The sequence below is a fragment of the Balearica regulorum genome, chromosome 1 (assembly GCF_011004875.1).
Source record: "Balearica regulorum gibbericeps isolate bBalReg1 chromosome 1, bBalReg1.pri, whole genome shotgun sequence".
In the NCBI taxonomy this organism is placed as follows: Eukaryota; Metazoa; Chordata; class Aves; order Gruiformes; family Gruidae; genus Balearica; species Balearica regulorum.
The window spans coordinates 86662439-86684733 of NC_046184.1; the positions used below are offsets into that span (position 1 = coordinate 86662439).

General features: G+C 41.0%; 1 protein-coding gene across 2 annotated transcripts; it reads right to left on the reverse strand.

Annotated features, from left to right (window-relative positions):
- Positions 1-7347: 7347 nt before the first annotated feature.
- Positions 7348-21437, reverse strand: CD86 (CD86 molecule). 2 transcript variants are annotated; one of them, XM_010302071.2, is made up of 6 exons: positions 21325-21437; positions 17156-17205; positions 15533-15874; positions 11813-12124; positions 9644-9778; positions 7348-8864 (listed from the first exon to the last, which is right to left on the reverse strand). In XM_010302071.2, exons 2-6 carry the CDS (start codon positions 17199-17201, stop codon positions 8845-8847), a joined length of 855 nt encoding a protein of 284 aa, XP_010300373.1. In that variant the 5' UTR covers positions 17202-17205; positions 21325-21437; the 3' UTR covers positions 7348-8844. The 2 variants fall into 2 exon arrangements, with proteins under 2 accessions (XP_010300373.1, XP_075620202.1); XM_075764087.1 differs by lacking the exon at positions 21325-21437 and adding an exon at positions 17337-17706.
- Positions 21438-22295: the final 858 nt, after the last annotated feature.

Here is a 22295-nt window from a genome sequence, read left to right on the forward strand (position 1 = left end):
TCTCTCACTGAAAATAAATTCTACCTAGCAGTCTGCTGCAGAAGTTTCTGAACAGAATAGAGCTTCAGGCAAATGTCTTTACTCTTTCCCATGTAAAGAAGCAGGAAACACTCAAATCTGCAAATACGCAAACTCACACAGGTAAGTTCTCCTCCTGATGCTGGTCTATGTGTACTTATCAGAAAGATAAGGGATGAGGCTGTGATGTTTCTACTAGTTCCCAGCATGGTTCATGCAGGGTTGGTTCCAGGGCCTGTTACATTTTCTAGTACAAAGTTTCAGAATTTTGCCTCTTCTCACAGATCTTCTTAAGATCAGTTAAAAGTGGCTTTATCACTCAGCTGCTTAATCACATCAGCTGCTTTCAGCTCTCAGAATGAGGAACAGAATAAGTTTGTTTCTCTTCAATAATAGACATTTTTCTTAATCAGTGGAAGAAGACCACTAGACAAACATGTTAGAACAATCTGCATTCTCTATCATGTGTAAAATCTTGCTCACTTTTTCCTGCCACTGCATTTCTACAAGCTATATTGGACTACTTGCTTAAAATAAAAGCAGTGGATTTTCCCATTGAATGCTGAGTATACATTCAGTAGCAGTATTGCCAGAATACCCTAAAGAATGCATTTTTTTCTGATTTTCTCTCACTGACCTACTGTGAAGGTCCTGATGCACCAAGATCTAGATTTACCTAATGCTCAGAAACTTTTCATCAGGAGCTACAGAGGATCTCACTTTTTTCCTCTCAGAATCTTTGTGGAGATTCTGTATTTGTTGACATACTTGTTAGAGGTTATTCAAGAAGTGCACTCTAATGAGGAAACTTAGTCTCTGGATGTTTTTCCTGCATATGTTTTTGAAGGTTCTTGTGCAATTTGGATTTCAGGCAACTTTTTCTTCTCATACTAACAGGGCTAAGACCATGGAGGGTCCAGTAACTTTTGTTTCTGAGCCAAAGAGACCTAAGGGCTGGTGAGATCATTACAGAGACTGTTATTTTACTTCAAATTGTTCAGACGTGTACAGTGAAAGGTAGAAAGAAAGATACTCCTACTACAATGAAGGTATCAACGCAACAGCTCAAGTGATATTGATGGCTTTCTTCCAGAATATTTTGTATTCTTGGCACATGCAGAGCTGCTGTCAGGACTGGAAGGGTGGGGCATTCCCTATTCTTTTTTCTTTTTTTTTCTTTCCTGCACATATGAGGGGGAGAAAGAGAAGAAAAAGGAGAAGGGTTTTAAAGTACTTTTCAGATACTGCCAAGGCAAAAACTCCAGTTAATATTGCTTGTATAGCCAGAGTGGGAATGTACACAAAGTATCTCAGAGAAGATCAGTAATAGGTAAGTAACATTTTAATATAAAGTCAATAAATAATTATGGTAATGCCTCCAAGACTTTAAGTCCCGTGTGCTCTTCAGTTTACCTCCTGAAATGCCCAGGGAAAGCAAAAGTTGGCTGCTAAAAATCCATAATCACAGGAATACTTGCTGCATTCTGATAGAGCCTTACACCTCCTTTGCTTGCTGCCTTACGTGATGCCATAAGGACAAGAAAACGCTATCATTCCTTAAGATCTTGAGGTCGCTAGGGAATGTGGCAAAAGAGTGCTTTGCAAAACGTCACTATGAGTCCCCTACACAGCCTCACACTTTTATTAGCGCTGCTCTACATTGCACAGTGGGAGTCATTATGTGTGCATAATGAAAGTAATGCTGGAGCCTTCCCCTACGGGTGCCAATTCAACTTACCTAAATGCTTGGAAATTGTCAGGGGCATGTAAGAGAATGCATTTTCATGTCTCAGATGGCTGATGTTCTATTGTATGGAGTGCTAGTGCAAACTGAAATGATTTAGTACTACACTTCTCGGTTTTTCACAGTTCTGCCACATGAAGACTCTTTAGAGGGCCTTTTCTTGTCTGAACTTCTTGCTCTTAGCAGTATTACTTAATTCCATTCTTTTCATATTGTTTGTTATTTTTGAAATTGTACTTACACCAATAGATAGAAGAAATACAGCTGATGGAGAAGAGTATACACAACGGAGTTGTACTGTACTATGTAGCTTAAGCCCCACCATATTTATATTGATACATGTCTAATGAAACATGACCAATCTAACCAAACCTATCAGGCCTCTTTATCCACTGATAGCTCAGTCTCCCAGTGTTTCTCTTTAGGTCAGTTGAAATCAGCCCATAAAGAAAATTAAGTGCAGAGAAGCTTTCAGGTATTAAAAAGAAAATTTCAACATATTTTTTTTATTCCTCTTGAAAATACTAAAGACAATTTGCAAAAATTGTCTTTAGAAAATGGGGGGGGAGCAAATAATTAAAACTGAAAAAGGATTATTTTGATATTTTATATGTTCTGATTTGGATCTTTATTTTCTTTGGATTGTATAGTACTGACACTATTGAAATTAAATACTTTGACTAAATTTTTTTCCCCAGTTTTTACAAATACTTTTAATCATAATTTCCCTTGTAAAAGTATGCTTTGAATTATTAGCATTTTCACTGAGAGGAAAACTGCTTTCTATCAACTGTAATTTCCATGAAAAAGGAACTTCTTGCCATAAAGACTCTCTGTCCCTGTCTCTGAATCATCCAGATTCTCAATGAATTCCATTCTCCCTGTTGCATTCAATCGTCTGAATATCTTTTTACTTCCAAACACACCTTACAATTCATTTCTCCTCTTTTTTAAACCTCAGTCTTGTTGTCCTGTGGCTTCTTTTTTGCCTGGACTCCTTACAGTTCTGCTCACGTGAATAAATCTCTTTTTCTCTGTATCTTCTGAGTACCTTCCAGTTTTACATGAAAAGTTCCCAAAATGTGAGCAGAACAAATTGCAAAGTACTTGTTGAGAGCAGGTTAGATTTGTGGGATTAGTCATGAGCCAGGCCTGAGAAGAGGAGGAGAAATGACAAGAAAACTACAATGCAAAATTAAAGACTGGCAGAGTGAATGCATAGATTCTCAATACCTCATCTCCAAAAGTGCTAGCTGCTGCTGGGGAAAAGACGAGAAGAATGCCATCAATATGGAGGAAGATGCTGGTGAGATGATTTCCATCCATGTAGATCATGATAGAAGAGTGCCTTGGCAGCAAACAAGGCCAATGGTATCCAGGGCTGTATGCACAGCAGCATTGCCAGTAGATTGAGTGAGGGGAGTGATGCTACCCCTTTTTACTTGGCACTCTTAGACCACATCTGGAATAGTGTGTCCAGTTCTGGGCTCCCCAGCGCAAGAAAGGTGTGGATAAATTGGATGCAAGTTTGGTGGGAGACCACCAGGGTGGTGATGGGACTGGAGCACTTGCACTGGGGTGGCGAGGGAGAGCTTGCTTTGTTTGGCCTGGAGAAGAGATTACCGAATTGTGTCTTTCCAACACCTACAAGGAGGTTATTGAGAAGCTAGAGCCAGGCTGTTCACAGTGGTGTATGGTGAGAGGATGAGAGATGACAGCCAGAAACTGAAAGAGTGGTTCAGGTTGGATGTAAGGAAAAATTTTTCCTCTGCGAGGACAGTCAAAGAGTAGATCAAGCTCCCCCCGTGAGGCCGTGCAGTTTCCACCCTTGGAGGTTTCAAGAGCTGACTGGGCAAAGCCCTGAGCAGCTCACTTTGGTCTCAGAGCCAACCCCATTTGGAGCTGGAGGGTGGACCAGAGACCTCCTGGCTGACGACGTGACGTCGCTTCCAGCCTGCGACACTGTGACCCTACACCTCTCCACGAACACCCTCTGACAGCAACACTTCCAGACTCGTCTGTCAGGGTAGCCGGGCCTCTTCCCCTCTCGGGGTGCGGTGAGAGGAGCCGCCGCCGGCTGACTGCCTCGGGCGGGAGGCGGGAAAGCCGCCAGGGGGCAGGCGAGGCGCGCGCATCGCCGCCCAACGGCCGCGGGGCGGGGCGCAGCCCCCCTCCCCCCCAGCCAACGGTCGGCACAGGCGGCGGCCGCCGTGAGGGGCTACCAGGCTCTCACGACCGCCCGTCCCTTCTTTTTTCCCTTTTTTTTCCTTTTTTAAGGTGTCAGTGCAACCGGTGAGCGCAGGCGGTCTTTCCCTGAAATAAAGGTCGTAGGTCGGGTCATCTGGAGGGGCTCCCTGCTTCAGGGAGGCTTGTTGGGTGGGAGGAGACCCACAGGTTTGCTCGGGAGCCAAGCCCTGTGGCCTGACTAGGGACCGTCATTGTAAGACACGACTGCATTTTTCCTCAGTGGTGTGCTGCTGCTTCGGGTGTTTGTGTTGGATTTAGAGAGGTTATTTACGGTGAGCCTCCCAAAATTCCCCTGCAGATAAATGTCCGGGATGTGATACCTTAAATCCAGTTTTCTGCTCACTTTTTGCCAATGGGAGGAAGCTAAGGAGTGGTGAAAACTGATGGAAGAAGATACATATGTGCCATGGTTCCTAACGCTGGTTTCTGGGATTGAACAGCTGCTTTGCATTACTTTAGGGGGAAACTGGGTTTTGATGTATCAGAGTAAACACTCTGATAAGAGCAGGTTAGTATTTTGCTTGATAAAACCTACTCTGTTCCTGTACTGCAGTTGTTTTTATACATTTTCTGCTCTGGGTGTGTACATAATATTGAAGGTCTTAACCACTGACCCAATTAAAAAAAAACTTCCTAGTGCTTATAGTCTAACTGAATTTCTATAAAGGCTTACATCTGCAATCTAGTTTTCACTCCTCAGCAGTGACTGTGGAATATTCTGGTGCAACACTTCACTGTCCCCTCACCTGTTAACTGTAGGAAGGTATTGCTTGTTGCAGTAGCACTGGCTGATGTTATGAAATCTGCAGTAAAACTAACTGACTTTCCTTTTCACTAATGACTTGGATGATGGGAGCGAGTGTACCCTCAGCAAGTTTGAAGATGATAAAAACCTGTGAGGAGTGGCACACCAGAGGATTGTGCTGCCATCCAGAGGGATCTCAAAAAGCTGGAGAAATTGGCAGAGAGGAACCTCAAAAAAGGGAAATTGAAAGTCCTGTACCTTGGGAGGAATTACCCCATGCACCAATACAGGCTGGGGCAAACCATCTGGAAAGCAGCTTTGCAGATAAGGACATGGATGGCCTAGTGGACAAATTGAAGATGATGCAGCAGTGCGCCCTCGTGGCAAAGGCGGCCAACAGTATCTGGCCTGCATCAGGGAAAGCATTGCCAGCAGGCTGAGGGAGGTGATCCTTCCTGGTGAGGCCACACCTGGAGTCCTGTGTCCAGTTCTGGGCTCCCCAGAACAAGAGAGACATCAACATACTGGAGAGAGTCCAGTGAAGGGCCACAAAGATGATGAAGGGACTGGAGCATCTCTCATCTGAGGAAAGGCTGAGTGAGTTGAAACTGTTCAGCCTAAAGAAGAGAAGCCTCAGGGAGATCTCATCAATGTGTGTAACTGCCTGAAGGGAGGGTGTGAAAGAGACTGAGTCAGGCTCTCTTCAGTGATGTCCAGTGACAGGACCAGAGGCAATGGGCACAAACTGAAACCCAGGAGGTTCCCTCTGAACACAAGGAAACTCTTTCATACTGTGAAGGGTGACCGAGCCCTGGAACAGGCTGCCCAGAGAGGTCATGGAGTCTCCTTCCTAAGAGATATTCAGAAGCAGTTTAGACATGGACCTGGGCTCCTTGCTTCAGGTGACCCTGCTTAAGCAGGGGGGATTGAACTGGACAATCTCCCTAGGTCCATTCTAACCTCAACTATTCTGTGATTCAGTGACGGTTAATCAGTGAACCTGAAGCAATCTATTCACAACTGTAAGTCTGATGACAGAATTTTACTTTAGGGCACTGGATATTGGTTTCACACACCGTTTCCATTTCTTTGTTAGCATTTTCTGAAATTCACGTTATGCCTGAAAATAAAGGAATGGTGTTTTTAAGTGAAGCCGTTATATGCTGTGGTATGTAGTGGGCATATGCTCATTTGTTTGCTTGCCATGTTTGTAGAGTCACTGAATGACTGAAAGCATGCTGTCAAAGAGAAAACTACAAAGTAGATGAGGAGATAGCCTGGCAATCTGAATGTATTTGTATGGAGGACAAAAATGCTAGCTACATTTTTCTTGTGCCTTGCTACTGTGATTACATCTGCTAGCACTGATTAATGCATTTGAACAGATAGAGACAAACTAAGATTTTCCCTGAAGCCCATCTGCTTTTTTCCTCTTAACTGTCTTTAGATGCAGGAGGGAATTAGAGTTGATTTTAAGAGCAAGAAGAGGAGGTAGAGAAATTGATCAGGTAATAGAAGGAGGTTGGCAGCCTAACCTAGAGGGATGGCAAGGAGGGGAAAACAAACAACTTCACCAATTAGGAACAAATTAAGAATGAAATGGAGTTGTGAAAAGATAAACTGAACCCACCATGTGACTTTTTCCACTAGTTACCCCTGTTGATAGTGATAGTAGACAGTGTATCAGGGTGAAAAGCCCCTCAGAGGTACTAAGACATATTGCAAAAATATGAATTTCCAAGTGCTAGGAATTTTTGTTTTGTGCTAAGTGAATGTGCTAGAAAAGGACTCTTGAGTCCTAGCATAGATTTCCAGATACCTTATCCATTGTGGAGGAACTGGTTACTGTTTTTCTCCTATGGACAAACATGAAAATTTGGTGATGGTTTTTTTCCTCAGTGTATAAAGCTGACCAGATAAGCAGCACATCAGGATTCAGGGATTAGTAAGAGAGTTCTGAGACTGAGAGTTCAAGGCTGTATGTATATGTGCGTGAATCTAGTCATATGGAAGACAAAAGACCCACATGGCTTGTTGTTTGGGTAAGAGCAAAGTAGGATTTAGCTGTTGTTCTGATGAGGTCATTGTTAGTGAGGTTTTGAGGTGGATGACTTGAATGGGAAGGGAAAATGTTGGAAAAAAAAATGAACTTAGTTACAGCATGTATTAAAAAAAGCAAGAGAAACAACACAAATCCAGTGAGTATCTACCTGATTTAGTGTACCTGATAGTTTAACACATGCTTTATGTAAGGAACCAAATGTCAATCAAGAGTTAGAGAAGACTGTGTGACCTACTGGAGATATATTTGACACCCTCCAGCAGAGAATTGAAAGGCCAAATTTTCAGACTGGAATTTTGTATCTAATTTTTGAGATGTGTAGGTCAATAAATCAAGGAGGTATGCAGATGCAGAGTTGTACGCATATATCCAGCTCCATGAATGAATACATGAAACCTTCAGTTGTGCTATTCTTGGTCATTGCAGCAATACCTTTTTTATTCATTTGCTTCCAAGAAATAATTCTGGAAGCATTTCCTCCCCAACAGCACCAAATGTGGATATTCCCCCATATACTGGGGAATATTAATGGCAGGAGAATAAAACACCAACACAGAAAAAGACATATATTTAATAAGTCATTAAATAAGTTTGCTAGCAAATATAAACATTTACATAAAAATAAACCCTTTAACTTTTAAGAAAATCTGAATGATATTAATCTGAATGAAAATATTTGGAATGTTAGTGTAATAGCTTAATAAATTGACTCCCAAATGGTTTAGCTAACTCAAAAGGACAAGCACATTCTCTCACACACTTGAAAATGGAGTAAAGATTGAGGTGGAATCTAGCAACTCACAACATCATTTAACAGAACAGAATATTTGTCCCCAGCAGAAACCATAGAGAATTTCTGTCCCCAAACTGCAACTCTGAGCTGAACTTCATCTTGAGAACGTGATGCTAATGTCCCTGCTCTTGCTGAAAATGTCAGACCTACAAACACAATCAAGACTTCAGAATTTTGTCACAATTCTGCTGCATTCTTCCTCCTGAAAGATGTCAGTGCTGTTGAAGAATATAAAGTGCAGAGATCATTCAAGATTGGAGAACTGGCACATGTTGAGTGACATGGAGAATCTTTTCTGAAAGGTAAAACTAATACCTATAGCTGAGCGTACCACAGCATACGTATTGCTCTATCTTCAAGGTCTGAAGCAACATTAAGAAAGGGAGTATGTAGTCAACCAAATTAAAACATGACCTACTTACATAATATTTTTTCATTATCTGCTTAGCTTAATTTTGTATATTTAGATGTATAGACATATGAGTGATACCTCCTGCTTTCATTTTCTATCCCTACATCCACCTGAACAACTAGTACAGCATGCGGTCGGAATACACAGGATCAAAGTGTGGAGGTACTAACTGTCTGGGCATATTAAGCTTGGGTGGTAGTAAAAAAAAAAAAGATAACCAGAAATTATATTTAAAGCAAGTCTTTCCTTCAGGTGATTTCTAGTTTCAAATGCCTGATAGGAATTGCACAGCTTTTCTCAGAAGGTGGGGAAGCGCCCTGAAGTTCCTCTTTGTGCTGTAAAGCTTTACAAGTTACTGGTACAAAGCCACGCTGGCTCTGCCAAAAGCATTTATGGCTCATGATTAATTGCCTGCCTCCGATCATGTTTCTAGTGATGGTTATGATTCACAGATTGTGGCCTAATTCTTTCTGTTTCTGAGACATTCCCTTCTGTAAACCCACACAGCTCTGATTTCTTCATTGACTCTCAGGATTTTACAATGTCACAGTGTGTAATGAAAGATACAGCAAAAAGATAGTCACGCAGACAGGCAGAGCACCATATTTACTACCATTCTGGAGCAAAAATAAAAGCAGGGAACACTGGACAGTGGATTTCAGCCATCAGACCAAAATGTTGCATGTTGTTATGTAGGGTACCTGGGGAGGATTCTTGTTCTGGCTGAGCATCTAAGAATATGGGACCTCAGGCCTTGCTATGTGTAGAGATGGTTTCCAGTCAGCAGTCTGGCTGATGGCCTTGATTTCAAGCTGGATAGCTTCTAGACTGCTAGACTGACACCTAAAATAGATAAATATGTGGTTTACAGAAACGTGAGATATAGGAGCTGGAAAAGAGTTGATAGTAAATGTCCAGTTATCTTAGGGTTTGGAGAAAGAATGAGGAGGGGCTCAGGACCCTTGGCTGTGTAAGGTAACAGGACTGACTGTGAAGAATGCATTTCCCTCTTGCTATAAGGAAGGATAGATTCTAATGTCAGCATGAGAATCCTTTCAGTGCAGAATAAACCCTGGACTGATGAGACCTAGTCTTGGAACAAAATAGAGAAATGCAATGCAAAGATTGAATTCTGTTCCTAGTACAAGGTGATTCTTTCAGTCCAGTGTTGGGCAGCCTGTGGTGGGTCAATGCCTTGGATCCTTCAGCTCTGTGGTGACAGAGATATTTGCACTTGACGGAAGCCTCATCTCATCTCATCTCATCTCATCTCATCTCATCTCATCTCATCTGTCCTCCACCTTTCTTATAAATGGTGATGGACAGAAAAAAAAAAAAAAGATGAAACTGCAGGAAAAAGTGGTAAGCTGGTGCCATGGCAGTCTCACAGAGCACAAAGAAGAGGGAGAAGTGGATGCCAGGACAAGACAGGACAAAGATATTTTGTCTTACTGCTGGATTAACTAAGTTCTTGCAGGAACTAAATTGTCCAAGGAAGTTTAGCTTAAGTCCATGAAACCTAACATTCTGTCAGCAGCTTGAATGTAGGTAAAGGGATGATTACAAAGAGAAAAGCCTGAGACTTGAGGGACAGCAGAGCCACATGAGAAGTAATAACTTACTCTGGTTGGTAGATGAACTGTTTCTGTTCTTCTTCAATATCACAAAACCCAGAAGAAGTGTGATCAGTATAATCACAGCTATAAGTGGGCCAAAGAAATTTATCTTCACTTGCTCCATTTTTTCCTCTGGTATCTCTGAATAAGAAAACAGAGGAGATGATACACACAGCAATGATTTAATTTGGTGACAGTTAGCTTAAACAATCTATCCCAAAGTTATGTGAATTGGAAGTTTAAGGAAAGGCCCTCAGCATCCTTTGCTTTTATAGTGCTTTAATAGTGTCAATAAATCCACATATTGCTTTGTTGCCATTTCCAATAACTAGCACAACTACCAAGTCTTAATGGCTGCTTCAACAACAGTAAGGCAAAGTACTCTTTCTGAAGTTTGGGTAACATGTAAGAGATCAGCAACTTGATTAATATAAGAGTCTACGAGGCTGCTACTGTGCTACTGTTATTCTGTGCTACTGTGCAAGTTTGAAGAACCTGGGTTATGTTATCACTTGGTATCTGTTGGAAATGATGGTCAAAGCCTAATGATGTGAAAGTAGCAGGGAATGCAAACGAGTTTCCCTCTATTTCCGATTATTGTGCTTTTGAGGTTTTGGTTGCTAGGGTTAGCAACTGATAGAGCTTCAGTTATTGCCAAACAAAGCTTTTGTTTATGTGGAGTTCCTAGTTTCTTACCCACCATCACTGCTTATCAGGTGGCTACTTTCATAAAGCCAGGGAGGCTAGAAGAAGAATTGTATAGGAAAGAGGAAGATGCAGCACTATAGCTAGTATAGCCATATTAACACCATGAGCAACATGTAGAGCTGTGCAAATCTCAGAAGACTTCTGTATTGTATTTTAATATTATTTAAAAATCCTAGAATGTAAAGACCTCAGAGTCTAGCATTGATGACTTAACCTTTCAGCTAAATTTCTATGGAGAAAAGTGCACTGTGGAACTTTTTTCAGAATGAGTAGCAAACTTCTATTACATCTGCAGTAGTGGTGCATGCCTGTACTACCCTGACAGGCTTTCCTGCAATGCTACCATTCCCTCTTGGCTCCCTGTTCCTGTCAGTTGAAGCACAGCTCTCCACCTTCAACATTGTCTAAAGGAGACATGTGCAAGCCACGTGGGGATTGTCTTTATTTTGATGCTTGTGCCATAGTTTACAAACAAAAATATGTCAAAGGATGTTTTCCTGTTCCAGGAGATAAATAAAATACAGCTTTAATTTAAAGCAAGGATCAGTCAAGTGGAACCCTGAGATAATCCAGCAGTAAAGTCTTATTGGAACTTGGGTCCCCAGCTTCTTCTTCCAAGAGGGGTCTGAAAAAAGATACAATCCCAGCGGAAAAAAAAAATAAAATCCCCAAATAGTCATTCTGGAATGTGCACTTGATTCTGCCAAATGTCATGAAAACCACCAGGAATGCTTCTAAGACTAGTCAAAGTTTCATGGCCTTTACACTTAAACTCAGCACCGTCTATTTGGCAGTTTGTGAGCCAAATCTGATCCAAGGGACTCTGCTGTTCTTCTGCCTCTCTCTTGGGAATGATTAAAATAGCAGCTCAAGCACCTAAACATCAGAAAAAAACTTTTTTACTGTCAGGGTGGTCAAACACTGGAACAGTTTGCTGAGAGAGGCTGGGGAGTCTCTATCCTGGGAGATATTTAAAACTCAACTGGGTAAAGCCCTGTGCTACCTGTTGACCCTGCTTTGAGCAGAGTGGTTGAACTAGATGATCTCCAGATGCCTCTTCCAATCTTAACAGTTCTCTGAGTCTGTGAAGGGGCAACCTCTCTTAACAGCTAAATGTTACCTCCAGAGACTGGTTGCTGCCTAATCCAGACATCCAGGTTGCTTTGTTGCTACTGCAGCATCTAGGAAGGGGATTAGCAAGGCTGTGTTCTGGATTGTGCAGCAGTAGCCCTCCTTCTCTGTGACGTCTCCTTGCTATAGTAAGACTTCCAGATGGAAAGGAGAGGGAATTTGGTGGATGTGGCTGTTGGCGAACAAGATGGAGAACATACAAACCTTGTAACCAACTCCTACTGCTACTTAGGGTTTCTTCCCTGTCTTGACTATGCTGCTATCTGTGACTAGCTCTACTGCAATGTGCCCTGCTCCTACCCATGCAAAAATCAGAATGGGCAAAAGGAGACTCACCTATGCCTAGTGGCACTGAGAGAAGGCTCCCCAGCTGCTCTCCAAGGTGAAGCAAGCAGCTAATGTTAGTGAGGGTGTTTGTAGGAACTGTGATATTCAGCCTGCCAGTAACATTGTATAGCATTGTTACAGCATCCTGTGAGACATCCATAGGACCCATAAGCCTGTCTGTTTTGTTTTCGCGTGAAACTAGCCAAGTCATGTGCTTGGGCTCTGGATAACCGCCGCTGGAAGAACAGGAAAGATTCAAGTATTCGTTGGGCTTTAGTTCCCCAGTGTGCAGCCACGCTATCTCAGGTTGACTATAGTTGGCTGAAATAGACCAAAGAGAAAGCATCATGAGTCAGACATACCACATCTCGTGACAGTTCCTGCCAATTATTTGAAATTTTTCAGGCAGAAGCAAGTCTAAACAATTTTCTCAGGAAAACAGTGGGAATCCCAAGAAGGTTTTGTTATGGTTTTGGTATACATGCAGACTTGCTGCTCCTTGTCCTCAGGGTGTTTCAAGGACTTAAGTCTGATCAGCCAGACAATGGGCCTCTGCCTCTGCCACCTCCTTTAGATCCATTAACACCTCAGAATAATCAAACCTGGCCTGCTTGCAGGTCAGTGCTTAAGCACAAACCAGGAATGGGACACAGTGCTGCCTACTCTTGACCTTCTGATTAGGTAAGGGGAAAACTACAAACTTCTGACTGTGAAATGTAGAGAAAGAAATCATCTGGGGGACTTCAGATGGGCTAAGTTGGAGGTCCAGTGCTGTCATAGGTAAAAATATCCTTGATCTCTGTCAGTATTATGAATAATCATTTTGCAGCATATAAATTAATTCTTAATAATTCTTGATTAATAACTTGATAGTAGGTCTCCCTTAACTCGGCTTTTTATTAGGAAGTGACTACAATACAAGTTCTTTTACTTTGTGTCATTGGAAACTTGTCCCAGCCAATGAAAAACATACCTGTTGCTTTAAAAAGTCAAGTTTCCCAGGCAAGAAATAGTTAGTGAAACAGGATTGGAAATAATTATTTAAACATAAAATATGAATGATAAATGGAAGCTTTTAACCAATACTCTCTATTAAATAATCTCCCAAATATTCTCAACCAGGATTTGTTTGGTTAAAAGCTCATAGTAGAAATAGTAGACTATAATGGAAAAGGAGAAGGAGAAAATGTAGACATAATACTGACTGTATGTTGGCATACAGCAAGTTAAAAAAAGAACAACAAAACCCAAGAAACAGACTCAAGACTTCATTGAAAATACTTCATTATTTTAGTGCCAATAGGACTAAAGACAGTATGGAAATAGTAGAATATATCCTGATCAAAGCACTTATGGTTTTATGGCTTACAGAACCTCGATTTACTGAAAAGTGATGTTGGTTGCATGCAGGGTGTGGGCTATGTATGTGTGAGCTTTGGATTGTTGACAGAAAAGCATATTTCAGGAACTCTTTTGTATTTAAAAATAGCACATTGTCCAAAAAGGCTATGGGCTTAGATTTAAACACCTTGAGAGAGAGCAGATCCATCAAAACCTTAATATTTTTCTCAATGGCTTAATCACCCTACCTAGTTTTGTTCTGTTTTCTAAAATGACAATGTACCTTATTTCTTACTTGCTTATAGCCACTGTTTTTATATCTTCACTGAATTAATTAGCCTTTTTTTTTTTTTTTTAATATCCACTATTTTCTAAGTATTTCAGGTTTCCACACTCTGAAAACAAGACTCTTCTCGGTCTTCTGCGTTGCAAGGTAATCAGATCAATCTTTTAATGTCTCCAGTTGGACTGTATTTTTTCCAGCCTTCAGATAATGCTAGTAGAGCTCTTCTTCATGCTTTTAAGTTTTTCAACATCCCCTTTTAAATGAGGACACAAACTGTAAAGTCTCTATTCCAACATCAGTTTCACTCCCAACTCTTTGAATAGTGCATATTTTGAAGTAGTTTCCTTAGTCTCACCTACTTCCCTTATTCATCCATCCAAAGGAAGCACTAGAACCATGCTATAGCAGCAGAATTTCCAGTTAAGCTGCTTGTCACCATGGTCCCTACCTTCCCTGTTTTAAGCCAAAGCTTTCCATGATGAAGCCCTCCCTTCTTACTGTAGAATGATGTGTTCATTGTTATATAAATCATCCTCACTGCACATAATATGTATAATATACATCTATCTATTTTCCTAATGTAATACATATAAATAACACATGTAAACTGTATTAGAAGGTACTTCAGTATTTTTTGAATGGGCTTGGTCACCAAGTGATCTAGATAGCTTTGTACGACTGCCCTTGTACAGCACTCAATCTTTCTTAAGTCCATTTTAAGTGTCACATGCCATACTACCAAAAACCTTCCAGGTATGAGAAGAGATTCTAATTAAGAAACGGTAGATAAGCACAAGTACATTTAAACATTCATGTTTTTCTTCTAATTATTTTTAAGTTGTTGTGGTTTTTTAAAATATGATTTTATACTGCTCCTTCCTTTGGGAGCTTATTGAGCAGAGAGTCATTTGAAAGGAATACAGAAGCAAATAGTTTAAAGCAGTGTTCCTAAGTTAAACCTTAAAAGGTCTGGGAGAGTTTTAGTGCCAAAGTATGAGACTTCTATAACATGTTGCTCAGATGTTGTCTAAGCTGATAACTTATTTAACTGCTTGAATTAACTGAATGGTTGATGCTAAGCATCTCTTAAATTGAAGGCCTTGATACTGAGTTCTAAAACTTTGCTGCAAATACTTGTCAAGTAGATTCTAGGAGAATCAATATTAACAATTTAGGTTTTCTATCTGTGGATCAAGGGAACACTTGCTGGTAGCACAAAGCTAAATAGGCTCAGATGTCCTGGTACTCCATTTTTGACTGCTGTTACACATGGCCTGTTCTCTTTTGAAGCAGTATGTTGAAGCCTGAAAACACCAGTGGAAGTTAGAAGCTGTTATTACGAATGATTAGCACTATCCTAGTCAAAGAGAGAACACAGGCATGTGGACAAAGGTTACTAACAGAACAGTTTAAAATAGAAAAACATTACGAAAATATATTAGGAATTACTAAAAATATTAGAAAACATTAGGAAAAGATTGCTTCCTCACTTCCATTCCCATGCAAGAAATCAGGTTGAATCTCATCAATGCATGCATTTTTACTTCAGAGATATTTTCAGTCTTCCTTTAACTGAACATATGAATTTCTACTCCTCCACATATGAGCTGCTCTTTTCTTTATTTTCCCTGTGATTTATATGATCATAAAATAGCTGTGTGTTTGCAGAAATACTGTTATGTTTCAATTGTAATTTACCACCAACAATGATAACTACTGCTACTTTTAATAGAAGGTAGTGCATCAGATGCAAATAAAGTATATTTTCCAGAGTCCTAAAAGCCATAAAACTTGCAGGAGGCAAGGGGAAGAAGCAGAATGGTTTTCACTGTAAAGTATGATGGTGGGAATCAGGAATGATGTGATATTGAGCAAATTATTGCCTCATTTTCTACTCCTGATTGCTTCCACCTGGGTACTTTTTATTCAGAGCTGAGGATTTTCTATTGAGAATGCTGTTATCCATTTTCAGAAATTCTGCTCCAGTGCAGGTACACCTTCAGCAGCTTGGAGACAGTACCACACATTTCTGGACTGAACAAAGGGACAGAGAACCCCCAAAAAACTCCTGGACCGGATGACAATTAGAAAAGATTACTTACCAATGATGTGCAGTAAGCACTCAGATGTGTGTATGACCTTTGGCGATCCTTTATCTCTGTGCTGTATAATACATGTATACTGTCCCTCATCCACAATTCCTGCATTTAACAATTGCAAGGTCCATTTGTCCATATCCATCTTTGTGCGATTTATGTATTTAGGACTAAGGTTGTCATGTATTTCTTGGCCGTAGTATACTTCGTGCACCACTTCAACAGCGCCTTTTTGCCAAAAAACTCTTAAATCCTTTATGTCAGTTTTCTGAGAGTTTGGAAAATAGCAGGATAGGTATGCAGTGTGATTGAGAAATGACTTCACCTGATGCACACTGGCAGCAATACCTTAGACAAAGAGAGAGAAGAAATTAAGATTTCCATCAGCTACAAAAGAACACCAAGTATTTGCACTCATAGAGGCAACACTTAACAACAATAGCAATGAAAACACCAGCATTTAGACACAGTTTCTCCCACGAAGTATCAAAGGACACATATTTCTTCAAACTGACTCACTTAGTCTTGTCATAAAACTGCTTCTTATTTTTCTTCCTATATTTTATTTTCCAAGGAAGGCCTACCACACAGAAGTTGTGAGTGTCTATATCTTAGAAAACTTACATGCAGGCAAAAGGTCCAAACCATTTTGTATGTAGTATCCTGAGTGTAATGAGATTCTGCCACAAAGGAGTTAATTGCACAATTTATTTTTAAAAAGTTGAGTTCATTCTCCTAACAAAATAACACAGCATTGCAGTTTTGAAGAAAATGTAAAGTGCACACTGTGTGGTAAATGTTGGTGTCTAGGGAATATGTGACCAGAAGGTCAGAAACAGGTGAATACTTTCAGTCTCACTGAAGAATTAATTTAAAGTTTAATGACAAATTAAATGTCAGATTTAACTCTCTGTAATTAATCTAGAGTTTAATGACAGATTAAATGTCAGATTTAACTGTTCTGTTGCTGATCTTGTTAGCAGAAATAGTCAATAAACACAATTATGCCTTCATGCAAAGAAAGCATGAAACTATATTACACAAGGGATGATTTTTCTCCCACTTTCATCAGTGCGTGTACCTATCATTATGGGTGGCAATGGGCTGGGAGGACAGGCTCTTCTTGGAATGAGAAATGCAGTCCTCTGTCCCCAAAGATACAAACACCTCCGCTGTGTTCAAAAGGAGGAGAAGATTTACAGTCTCTCTCCTGGTGTAAAGTTTTGACTGCTCCTCCAGAGCACCAGACTGCAAAATGATCTCTGCAGCTGCCTAAAACTCCAGTTGTCCCATATCAAACTGCCAGTTTTCAGTTTAATACTGCTCTCCATGATATACAGAAGTAATATACACACATTTTAAAGATAGATTTAAATTGAAAATTTAAGAGCAACATAAAATAAGTGTAATGTAAAGATATAAAGTTGAAGAGAGAAAGTACTTACTATATATTTTATAGAGTCCCTGCACACAATTTAAATACATGTCACATAGACTATATGATCTTGATTGTGCAACAGAAATGATTAATTACTACTAAGGAATGAGCTGCTTAGTAGATGAGAAAGAATCACATAGCAGGACACAAATGATCAAAACAGTTTTTACAATTAAAAATGCACCTTTTACCTGGGAGAAGTATCATAGCATAAAGGAAGAATATGCAGACCTCCATGATGCTGTAAGAAGGGACAGTTAAAGAAATATGTTAGAGGTTGAAAACACTCCAGTACCTTCTCCAGTACTCCCAAAGAAGTGGTAAACCAAGAAGTTTTAGCAAGAGAGAGCCTATTGAGAAAGTTAATCTCACCTTTTCCCGTGGACTGGTGCAAGGACTTCTGTGTGCTTCATAGCCCTTAGCAACAAGATGCATGCCATGACAGATCTCTGGTTTACAGAGAAGGCGATGTGGCGCAAGATTACTGCAGGCAGGGTATGCCATGGGAGGAACACAGAGCCCCCAGGGTGCAAAGGACAGGATGAGTACCCAAAACGTCTGGTGCAGAGGAAAGAGGAATGGGGAGCATGCCTGGCCTTGGCAGTGTGGGGAAGAAGATGAAGGAATTGAAAGTAGAGGGGGAGGAGAGGGTGACACAGAAGGAGGAGGTGGGGGAGATGGTGCGATGATGTCAGATACCAGAAGTGATGAAGTGTGTGTCCTTCAGTTTTGTAACAAGAACCTGTACTTCACGACGGTAAAAGATAACTGAGAGAAATCCTATGTGGTTTAAAAACTTGAGGCTAAACAGCACATAATTTGTGGTCAAGAAAAACTGGTATCTGTTTAGAAAAAAAGAAAAAAAACCCTATGACTCATTTCATAAGCAAAACACTTCTGTGGCTGCTTGGGTTCATGTGGTGTAAGGGCCCGTAATGCTGGTAAAGACCCAAATGTCATTCCCATGCCCCAGTGAGAGAACGGCACCTGCATCTGACTGGCCTGTGGTTGCTGGTTTGCATTTTAGCAGTGCTTTGTGTTTTTCCCATGCCCCCTTTCCATATATTTGGGAGAAGCCTCCACATCATCCCTGCCAAGGTCCTTCACTCTCCTCCTTTAAACAGCTCCAGAGAATCCTCTTTTGCTGGAGCAAATGTAAAAACTCTTCAGTTCTCGTACTACTGAAAAACAGTGAGACTGCTGTCTGCTGTCCTGACTGGTAGTACAGCTTCCTCATGGTTTCCCATTTTTTGTCATGTTTTATTTTAAGCTGATACACTTTGGTCTTTACCTTTGCCCCATGTCTCTGGGAGCAAAAGTCTCTTCTTCTGTTAAATACAGAATTCCTCTCAGTCCACTGACATGCTTTTTGTGTGTGTGTGCTATAACGTATGGAACTGTGAATAATATTTTTTCCAGACCAGATTCATCCTGCTTTTTCTTAGGAAAGAAGAGGAAGAAGCCCAAATGACTCAGAGGATATAGATAATTGTGATCCACCTGTTGTAGCAGAACAGGAGGGAAGGCTTGTGCAGAATCCATTGCTGTAAACAGATGTAATTCTCTTTCTGTTCCAGCTGCCCTACTACATACTGAACTTTTATCAAGGGGTTTTCCTCCTAGGTGGGGCCCCACTGAGTTAAACCACACAACTGATTGCCTAAATAAAATTGCCTGTGCCAAGTCACTGAAAATTACAGAAACTCCTCAGCAGTTATATTTCCCTCCTATGAATAAGAATTTTTGCTTCCAGTCAAGTGAAAAAAAAAAGGATAGCCCTATTTTTTTTGATCCAGTGCAGGTGTGTAAGAGGAGAAATTAAAACAATTTAGCAACTGGAAACATAAATGAAGTAGAGAGAGTGTACTGCTATAGCTAGGCATGTCTTGCAATGACTGTCTCACAGCAGCAAAGACCAAAACCGGAACTGAAAATAAGAGTAAGAGAGAGAAATAAAACATAGGCAAAATACCAGCTAACACTCCTTGTTTTTCTTTACAGATTGGATTTGGAGCTGTGAGGAGGGAAGTCTCAAAGATTCAACATGGTTTCCTGGCTGCTGTCTTCCAGGAGGAGGCGTGTTCCTGGGGATGGCTGCATGACGAAGGATCCCATGAGTCTGCAGAGGGGTGTACACCCACATTCCCTGCAGTGGGAGGTCACTGAGTGTGACAAGCTGCTTCTCACGTTAGCTGCGTTAGAGAGAGTTGCTGAATCATGAATCGGGCCACTAAAACTTCAGTGCTGCAAGCAGCTTCTCTTCCCCTTTTTTACAAGATGCCTTTAACCAGCAAATACAAATCCTTGGAGCCAGTGTCTGGAAGACTGAGAGGAAGAATTACACAGCCTCTGTGTTGGCTGCTTACGCCATTTCTTTGGCATATTCAAATACAAATTCTGCGCTCAATTCTCTTTTATATCTACAGGCCATTGGACGTCTGGTTATGTCCCAGAATTGTTTAGCAGTCAAAGGGGACTAGGTAAGAGGGGAAAGATAGACTTTGCTTCAGGGTATGTCCCACTGCTGGCAATGGTGCAGACCAAACTGCCCTCTTCGTGACCGAGGCCCAGTGCACAAGCACTCTGCTCCACTTCAGAGGACTGTGGGTCTGTGGATGGATGTGTGGTTTTTCTCTTCAGATGCTGGCTGCATCCAGATGTGGAAGTGGCACTTTTTGTCACGATGCGAGTGATAACTGATGAGATGGGAGTGGTTTGAAGACCCAGGGCTTAAAAATTATCTCTGATACCCAGAATTATGTGAGGTCAGTCCACAGGGAGGTAACCATTTTCCCTTGCTAAATAAGGCTATCGCTATGTAGCGTGTCTGTCTTGTTTTTTGAGGCTTTGTCAGCCATTCCTGGAGATGTGCCCATGACTCACAATTACAAATCATGTGTGGATGTCAAAGATGAAAAATGGAGAAGTATATTAATTGAAATTATGTCAGTATGCAGTCAGTAGTCACACTCAACCCTTTATTTACTATATCTCCAGTCCAATCACTGAAAGGAGAAGAAACCATATGAATACATGCACTTCACTGGTCCTATTCATGACTGCTTTGGTTTGGCCCAAACCAGTCTGAGGAAAGTCATGAGGCAGTTCTCATTTGGCTGAGTACAGGTGGATTCCTGCCTGAAGAACCCTAAGATCAATGTTTGGGAAAAAGAGGCAACTTCACTCCCTTTACTTTTGAGAGCAATAGCCAGAAAGCCCTGTGTGACTTATTTTGAGATTGGCTTGTGCTTTCTGACTCTTGTTCCTCCCAATCCAGCATGTGAATCCAGCATATGAAAACCCAATACACACAGTGAAGCCTGGAAGTCTTGGGAGTAAACAAGAGCTTTGTATTTGTTATGCTTGCTTGGGGTTTCATTTGGTCTCTTTTTTCCTATTTTCATTTTTGGATGTAGTCATTGTCTTTTGAAAGACACTGTGCTCTTTGACTCCTAAGTTCCTTCACTGCCCTTCATTTCCTTTCAAAATGTTCCTTTCTTACATGTTCTTACATGTACTGAGTTGATTTTCTTATATCAGGTACATACCTTCTATGGGAAGACTCTCCACCCCATGTTGCACGATGAACTCAAAACAAAACTGACCACTGAACTAGTAACCTACTCTTTTGACTTTTCTAGCGTAGGGAATTTTTCTAAAATTTCCCCCCTTTGCAACACTGAGTAGCTCCATGAGCAGTGCTGTGAGCCTCCTGGAGACAGGACATCTGTGACTAAGACTTTCCACCACTGACCTGAAAGCTATCCTAGAGATTTCTAAATGAAATTCTGCTAAAAATGCGTTTACCAGCCTTCTCCTGTGTTGTAAACACAGGTTGATTTGAACAAGTGTTATCAAAGGAAATCACAACTTAAGAAACTTCCCTTAACGTGGCAAGGTCAGAGAATTCTAGGATGCCTTCCACCCGAATACTAAGTCATACGACCACATAAATATCCAACAAGGGATACATTTTAAAAACATACCATTACTAGGCAACTTGTGTTTGTCCTGTGCTTCTCCAGCTACAAAGTGGCACTGTTTTGATAAATTGCTAAATTTTTTCTATTGCTCATTCATTTAGAACAATGCTTCAAGTTACATTTAAAAATTCTGGGCTTGTCATTTAATTATGTTATTATTATGTTAAAAAAAACCCCAACCCTCTGTCTCCCTAATCTTTTATTTCTGAATGCATTTTGTATTCCTTCCCAATATCCCCTCTTTCAGTAACATCCTTTTATTATATCTAAGATCTTCAGGAGAACTATGACTTTATGATTCAGGGATCATTTTGCTCTAACATCCAGAAACAGCTCCTTTAATAACAATTAAACAACATCAATTATTTAAATAATACCTTTGGTCCAAAGATCATAGAGCATTCCACTGCCTCTGCAAGCAGAATCCTTCATCCACAACTAAAGGGCAGGTATCTCCGAAAGAGAGCACAGCAACTGCCTGACGGCGCACAGTCCCACAGCATGAATCATAGGACACGAACATGTACTCCACTCAAGTGAAACTGCAGGGGAAATTCAGAGGGGAAGAACGTCATCAACCAGAATGAGACATTCATTGGGATTAGCTGTGGTGTTTATTCTGAGTTCCACCTAAAGGCCAGGTTAGGTTGACATATTTTTCCACACTCTAAGCTACCCCTGGCCACAGAATTGGCAAGTTGGTTGAACCACTTCTGCATCACAGGTACCACGCACATCAGGTGACGTCTGTCCTCCTTTGCCAGCCCTCACACTTGCCTCAAGTTTCGTCAAGCGAACTTGTCAGCTGGGAAGCAGCAATAGCCAGATTCACTTCTCACCAGATCACACCAACCCATTTGACCTTGCAATGAAACAGGGAAGGAGCGCACCCCTCTTCCCACACAAGTGACAATTTAGAGATGCCAGCTGATTAACAGACCAGTCAGTTGCTAGAGTTTCCTCAAGAGTCATTGTACAGAAGAGGGAATTCAAATGCCCACTCCCAGGTTGTCCCTCTTCTGAGCCTCCTACTTCTGCACAGGACACTTTGCCTGGAAATGGCAGCGTGGCAACACAATGCAATACAGGCGTAACCTCAGAAAGCAGTTTGCAGGGCATCTCTGATGGCGAGATATGTAATGTACACAAAAGAATGAATCTGTCATTGATTCCTAACCTATACCCAAACACACCTAACAAGGATTAGCAGCCATACAATATATTATATGTTTAGTTCTCAGGTATTACATTCTTTCTTTTCAGTAAGTGTCTTTCAAAACCAGCTGGGCATGCGACACAAACCTCATACTGCTTCTTAAACAGGAGGATGACTGATCAGGAGCTACTT